The sequence below is a fragment of the Prunus avium genome, chromosome 7 (genome assembly GCF_965620075.1).
Source record: "Prunus avium chromosome 7, drPruAviu1.hap1.1, whole genome shotgun sequence".
Classification (NCBI taxonomy): domain Eukaryota; kingdom Viridiplantae; phylum Streptophyta; class Magnoliopsida; order Rosales; family Rosaceae; genus Prunus; species Prunus avium.
The window spans coordinates 4,142,021-4,148,797 of record NC_142290.1 but is presented as its reverse complement, the minus strand read 5'-3'; the positions used below and the strand labels follow the sequence as shown (position 1 = coordinate 4,148,797).

The window sequence follows — 6,777 nt, the reverse complement described above, 5'->3', positions numbered from 1 at the left end:
CCTGAGCAGAATAGGGCCGCTGGATTCTCAACAAAGATTGAGAAGCAAATGGAGGAAGCTGACCGCAATTGTCAAATGAGCCTAGCTTGAAGCGCCAAATAGGACTACCATGGCTAAAATGCCTCTGATATGCACTACTACTAGTACTACAACCTCCAATGAAATTATAACTGGGTATGCACCTGAATCATCATTCATCAACAACAAACATTCAACTTTCATGCCAAAGGTAGATGGAATTCACCAAGTTTTCTGCTCTAACAACATTTTGTAAGCAAGCAACGTGTCTGGATTCACATGTGATATGCTGTGGGTTCTTGAAGTAAGGGGAGAGGGGAAGGGCTCTTTTACAAACCCTTGACCATGACATGTTTGAAGAGTGCCAGATGTCACTTGATATTCACTACTGTCAGCATATCTGCAAACAAAGAGAAAGTAAACATTAAGAAAATCTTGTGTTCAATGGCATGTCCAAAGAGAAGGAAAACCATTAAATAGACAAAAGGATAATTTCAGGGCAATTTATTGGACTATGTTAGGAAGGAATGACAAAGAACTTCGGAAAACAAGTTTAAGGCTTTAAGTTCATTCATTGGCTCCTATTATTACAGTATGCAGTTATTAGTAAAATCAAAACCCTTACACAGAAAATTAAACAATATTAAGCTCATCCTTTATCTCTCTCTGGATGTTTAATAATTTCTTGTAAACTTGTAACTGTGGCAGCGCATCAGAGTTAGATAAAAGGTAATAATTTCAATGGATCCTTACTCACAGTCACAAACAAAGAAGTGAAACAAAAAGCAATCAGAAACAAACAGAGAAGTAAAAGAAGAAGCAAAACCAGAAGGTATTGAAGATAACAAACCAAATGGGACGCCTGTCTCAAGCTCAGGCTCCTCCCCTTCACCTACCCTGTTGAGGTTGTCGATCGAAATGAAGAATTTTACCCAAAAAGAATCAAACCTAAACACGAAGTAAAAATATTCATAGTAATAAGATATAAATATTTACACCCAAAAAAAAACACCCCCACTATCCAATTAGACATTGGGGGTTACAAATCCCAACCTCAAGAGAGTGCCCGTAAAGCTGAAACTTGATAAGGTCCTTAGACATCCGTCAAAACTCTGAAATGGTAAAAGATTGCCATGCTATGACTTTTCAAATGAAACCGCAACGTTCTTTGAGAACTGTATCTGAGTAGAAATTGAAAATGGAGGAGAAAGAATGGCCGGGAAACTGGTTGCTTCGCTTCTAGCGGGGAAATGGAGAACTACTTCAGTGACTGCAACGTTGTGCAACTGCTGGAACAAAGCAACGCCGTGTATTCTTTTGTTTTGGCTTACTGTTTTATCTGACAATTTTAACCCCAGTAATAATAGGGTAATTTGAATTGGAATCTGGCCCATAATCTTTATTTTTACTATTATAATGTCCGGCCCTTAAGATATGGTGTCAAATACTTTAGAGAGAAAAAAAAATGACACATCACGCATAAAATTGAAAGAGAAAATGACCAGAATGGCTAAGGGTATTAATGTAAAACTAAGAAGAAAAATAAACTGAATGACAACCTACCACGCTAGAAACTCATGTATCGAACATTTGTATAGAATATCTGTACTATTTATAATGTTAGGCCAAATTAAAATCTGAACACCATTAGAGCAGTTCCACCGAGACCCCCTTGCCTCGGGCTGGGGGAGTTTTTTGCAAAAATTGGTTTCCAACGGTGAGCCCAAGCACAGGCTGGAGTGGGTCCCACGCAACTCGGGCTGGCCAGAAGGCCAGTTCAGCCCGAGGTCCAAAACGCAGGCTGGTGCTGACGTCAGGCTAGCGTCAGCCCACTCATTTGATTTTTTTTCTGTTGCCATGTGGCATCGTTTGGGCTCTCCGATCTGATTTTTTCCTCCAATCCAACGGCATCAAAATTTTTTGCAATAAAATACTGGAAAAAATTCGGAAATTTTTTTAAAAAATACCCAAAAATTAATGAATTTTTTTCTATAAATACCAGCCTTTTTTTTTTTAATTTATCTAAAATTTGAAATTGAAAATTTTATCCGATTATGAGATATGAATAGTATTGACACGTAGGAACCCGAAAATCTTATCCGAAAATATTATCCAAATTAATTATTGAGGTAAAAAAAGTTGTGAAAAAAATTAAAAAATGAATAGTAATTGCCCTTTGCTATGGCAACGGATGGAAACGAAAAATACTATTTGCAAGGGTAACTACTATTCATGTGAATAGTGGCTGCCCTAACTCCCCCTTGCCATGGCTAAAGGCAAATGGGTGGAGTTGCTCTTATAGTCGTCTCATTATCTTGCTTTACAAATTACCTGCTTTCAGTTGAACCCCTCTGTGAAGTTACCTGCTTTCAGTTGCAAACAATTGCCCTCTCTTTAATGGACGAAGCAGAAGCTCCAAGTCCTCCTCCGGTAGTCTCTCTCTCTCGTTATAGGTATAGATATTACATAATTCGATCGAATTTTTATGAGAATCTGATCATTTGAATTTTCGATAGTTTCTGGAGGTCAAATGTCAGAGTTCAGGCATGAAACGCCGCTTCGCGAGGGGGACAGAGGCAGGTTTTGCAGTCTCACTGATAAACAAGAAATTGGGTTTGGGGGACCCACTTGCTGCGCATATTGAAGCCTTTAAAGAAGGAGAAGAGCCCATCAGTTTTGGACCCAGCTCGGCTCTCGTCGATTATGGCAATGGCTGGAGGTTACAGACCGTTTCCCAAGTGGATTCTTCTGGTAATTGGTTGTTTAATCATTGAAATCAAATTTAGTTATTTTATTGGGTTTTGTTAAAAATGGTTGAATTGTAAGTTGTAATGAATTTTGGGTTTTGTTCAAGTATAGGCATTGGAGGTGGACAAGGGGTTGGAAGGCCAATGGCAATGCCACTTCCTGGTGTAATGGTAAAGTTTTATATATGTTTTGTTTGTGTAAGTTTAGTAGGTTGAGAATTTTGTTTTGAGATTTAAAGCATAGATGAGTTTGAACTGCACATTTGTTTGTAGTGGTTCCTAAAGGAAAATGTTTTCTTACCAAGAAAGCAAATCAAAATTGAATGATGAATGGATTCAGTCAATTTCTTATTTTGATTAATGACTTTATGGAATTTTCTAGTCAAGATAGACATTTCATAGGAAGAAAACATGGGACTAAAACCAAGATTAGATATATTCCTTAGACAGTTCCAGTGGGTCTTATTTGGAAGCTCAATTTCCAGGGCTCATTAGGAAGGAAAAAATTAGAGTGGTCATAAGGAATGTCTCAAGGAGTCTAGCGATAAATCGATATATCTCCACGAATTAGTTTTGACTCTTGAATTCAAGCTCAGTAGTGTCATCGAAGTTGCTTAGGAAACCTAAATAAATAATACAAGGAAGGAGATGCAGTGTGAAAATTCTTTTATGGAGCATTTATAACAGTAATGAACTGCTATTTGGTTGTTCTAAGAAAATGCTTGGAACTGCGATCGTGAACAAGCAAAAAATAGTAATAATAATAAAAATAAAGAAAAAGGAAGATTTAGAAGCATCTTAAAAGTTCATTAGTCACAGAGCAAAATTTAAATGCAAGAACTGAGTTCATTACAGGAAAATTCTTCTAGGAGCATCTTGTTTATGTTCCAGAAATCATCCATTGGAAGAAGGCTTTCAATAGTAAAAGCAGACTAGGTCAATACAAACTGAGCTAGCCACTTCTCGGTGCAGTGTTAAAAAGTTATTGACGACATTAGTTGAAAATTGGGAACTTTCTCAAGTGACTTATGCAGAAAAAATATCCTGCGAAACATGTTCATAAACATGTTTTAACGGTTTTACTACCTAGTTTGTATAAATTTTAGGTCTCTAAATAACTGTTACCTTCCTGAATATGTAAGATAAGATTGCTATACTTTGAGGCTTCAATATGAATATAAATCACTAGGCTTGTGTTCACCAATACTTGAAAACCTTCACGGAGCTTCTCCTGTAGACTTCTTCACAACATGACTGGAGACACTATACTAACAACACAAGTTTGGATAGGAAAATGCCAGCATAGAAACATAGAATTTTAACATAAAATTGCAAAACTTTAAGTAAACATGTTCTTTTAGTGCAGAAGATACTTAAAGATAGTATTGCAATGTCTAATTAGCAAATTTAGTTCATTTTAGAAGTAGATTACATGACTTTTGACTTCAACACTGAGTCATTTTAGAGTTAGACCTGCTAGGCTGCTACAATCTAATAAATTATTAATTTTCACTGACTATTTTCAACTGCATCTCATGCATTAACACACAAACTTTATCAGGCAAGTACCTCATGTTCCTATGCTTTTTGCTTAGGCGATAAAAGCTCTAGTAAACTCTTCTTACCCACAAATGGTTTTCTCACCAGGCCTCAAAGTCTCACTGAATGCCTTTGACAACACTGATTAAGTTTTTGTTTTGGTCTGAACTGGTTAAGTAATCATGATGCCATGAAATCTACTATTACATTTCTCCTCATGGAGAACTTGTTTGTGATGTTCATGAGTGAAAAATTGTGCTTGAAGGTTTTGGACTTTATCTACTGGAAGATTTGAGTGGGGTTGCTAGACCCGGAAGTTTGTTTATGTAGTTTTGTTTTTGAGCTTCGGCTCCCTTAGAACCCAAAAAAAAAAAAATGTGCTTGCACATTGGAATGAGTTGGTTTTGTTCTAGATCTATTAATATTTTCCTTTTAACTTTTTGTTCCAAGAAAAGTAAATCTACAATGTAAAATGTTTTTAACAAGTATATCTGTTGATTTACAGTAATGTATTGCCTTTGAGGGGGTGAGATTGGCCTTTCCTAAGATTGAAACTTCTCTTTACCAATTGTTAATTTAGCTTGTATTAATTTATATTTCTGTTTTTTTTTTTTTGTTTTTTTTTTTTTTTTTTGTAGCGTTCTGGCAAGTTACATGTTGCAAAGAGGGTATCGAAACCAGAAATCAATTTTATGTACATTGGAAAAATAATATTAGCTTTCATTTTGATTTTTGTACTTGGTGCAATTTTCACGTTGGCTCTTGAGAACCTTCCTAGACTGATTTCTTTTTTCAGTTTATCTATGTAATTTATTTTGTTCTTCTTTGAACACTGTAAAAGATAATTAATTCAGAAACGGAGAAATTCTTTCCACTCTGTATGCTCTCCAACATAATGTATTATGTACCACTTGTGTACTTATTGCATCAATCATTATGACAACTGTTAATTATTTCTTTTGGGAATAGTCATCTGTTAATTACACCTTCACATGATGTGGTCAAATAATGTAGTAAGAAAGCGCAAATATCTAGCATTGCTCCATCCAAAAAAGAAACTTGAGCAACGTTAAAAATTTCTCCTAATCATCTTTATTATGAACTATACTTGAAAAATCCGAGACCGATGACCGGCTGAACGGTTGAGTTTCGACAGCATGTTACCGAAACGTATGTGTTTGTTTCTGCAAGTAGTGAAGTGAGGGAGCGAAAAAAATTCATAAACTCGGAACTAAAATTTGTTACAGTTCTTGGAAGTCACACTTTGACATAGTGTTTCAGACTCCATGTACTGAATGTTTTAAAACCAGTTTCACCCGGAGCCACCAAACAGGGAGCTGCGGAATTCTGAACCTGACTTGTGTTAGGCAATTCTGTGCCGAATGTGTAGCATTGTGGCACAAACTTTTTACAGTTAAATTCAGCCGTCAACCATCAGCTATCAGCTGGCGCATGGTAAAACTTTTAAGAACTCAAAATGTATTTTGCAGCCGCTACAAGAGACTTCTACAAGAAGCAGTGGTGTCGTAACAGATAACGCTTTGGACAGCACAGATGCATTCATAACTAATGTGTTAGATTTCTATATAATGTCCATGATCTTTCACACAACTTGAAATACATAGAAGACATACTTGACGACATCTTCCTTGAGTACACAATCTTTGAACTCATTCAATTGCAACAGCAACAACATAGTAACTCTAGCAAAAGACATGAACAACTCAAGACTTTTGCTCTCTCTTAAAACCTGTTTCAACTCTCTCTTTATGATGAGATTAGGTTTAGAGAAAGTGTCTGATGACAGTAGGGTCTTAAGCTTATATAGGGCTAGGTCAATCCGTCTCTACTCATGTAATACCCCGAAAAATTCAAGGTGGATTTTCCTAGTTTAGTGAAAAATAATAAAATGGTGGAGAATGATTATGGGTATTTTATCAAGAGATTTTGGATTGAGATTATTAAATCAAGTATGTTTAATTTCAAGTTGGACAAACTTGACCAAAATACCCCTTTGTGTGGATAATTACCAAAATACCCTTGTAGGCAAAGAAAAGAAGAGAAAGCAACGTGTAAGCCAAAGCTTTCTTCCCTCCTTCATTCTTCCCCCCTTGCCTCAAGTTTTCCTATATATCCACCATTTATGAAAGGATGAGTCACCTAGTCTAAAATGGTGAGTCACCTAGCCTAATTAAGATTCTTAAATCTTGAAATTATTCTCTTCCTCCCCATTCATTGAATCATCACTCTTTCTTAACTTGATGACTCACCCAGCCTAAGGCTCTTCAATCATTAATTTACTCTTATCCTCATCATTCATTGTATCATCCCTTTCTTCCTCATTCATCTTAGTTTCATCCTTATTCTTCTTTTGTTCCTCTTCAAAATCCAAAATTCGTCACTTCCTTGGAGCAGCCGAGAACTCAAATTCCAGAAGCTCAAATGAGAAAACTTTCTTCATAAAAGTTGTTCA

The 6,777-nt window shown here is 36.1% G+C and overlaps 1 protein-coding gene and 1 long non-coding RNA gene across 5 annotated transcripts; one reads left to right on the top strand and one right to left on the bottom strand.

Annotated features, from left to right (window-relative positions):
• Nucleotides 1–41: 41 nt before the first annotated feature.
• Nucleotides 42–1,319, bottom strand: LOC110757902 (uncharacterized). 3 transcript variants are annotated; one of them, XR_015837100.1, is made up of 4 exons: nucleotides 1,072–1,319; nucleotides 869–966; nucleotides 356–418; nucleotides 63–182 (listed from the first exon to the last, which is right to left on the bottom strand). It is a non-coding gene; the product is annotated as an uncharacterized LOC110757902 (long non-coding RNA). The 3 variants fall into 3 exon arrangements; XR_015837098.1 differs by having other exon boundaries at nucleotides 42–418; nucleotides 845–966; XR_015837099.1 differs by having other exon boundaries at nucleotides 42–418; nucleotides 869–915.
• Nucleotides 1,320–2,307: 988 nt separating this feature from the next.
• Nucleotides 2,308–5,235, top strand: LOC110757881 (maltase-glucoamylase, intestinal protein). Of its 2 annotated transcripts, none has more exons than XM_021959616.2 (4): nucleotides 2,308–2,448; nucleotides 2,535–2,769; nucleotides 2,878–2,936; nucleotides 4,943–5,235. In XM_021959616.2, the coding sequence occupies exons 1-4, from the start codon at nucleotides 2,416–2,418 to the stop codon at nucleotides 5,111–5,113; spliced, it is 498 nt and encodes a 165-aa protein (XP_021815308.2). In that variant the 5' UTR covers nucleotides 2,308–2,415; the 3' UTR covers nucleotides 5,114–5,235. The 2 variants fall into 2 exon arrangements, with proteins under 2 accessions (XP_021815308.2, XP_021815309.2); XM_021959617.2 differs by lacking the exon at nucleotides 4,943–5,235 and adding an exon at nucleotides 4,570–4,892.
• The last annotated feature ends 1,542 nt before the right edge of the window (nucleotides 5,236–6,777 follow it).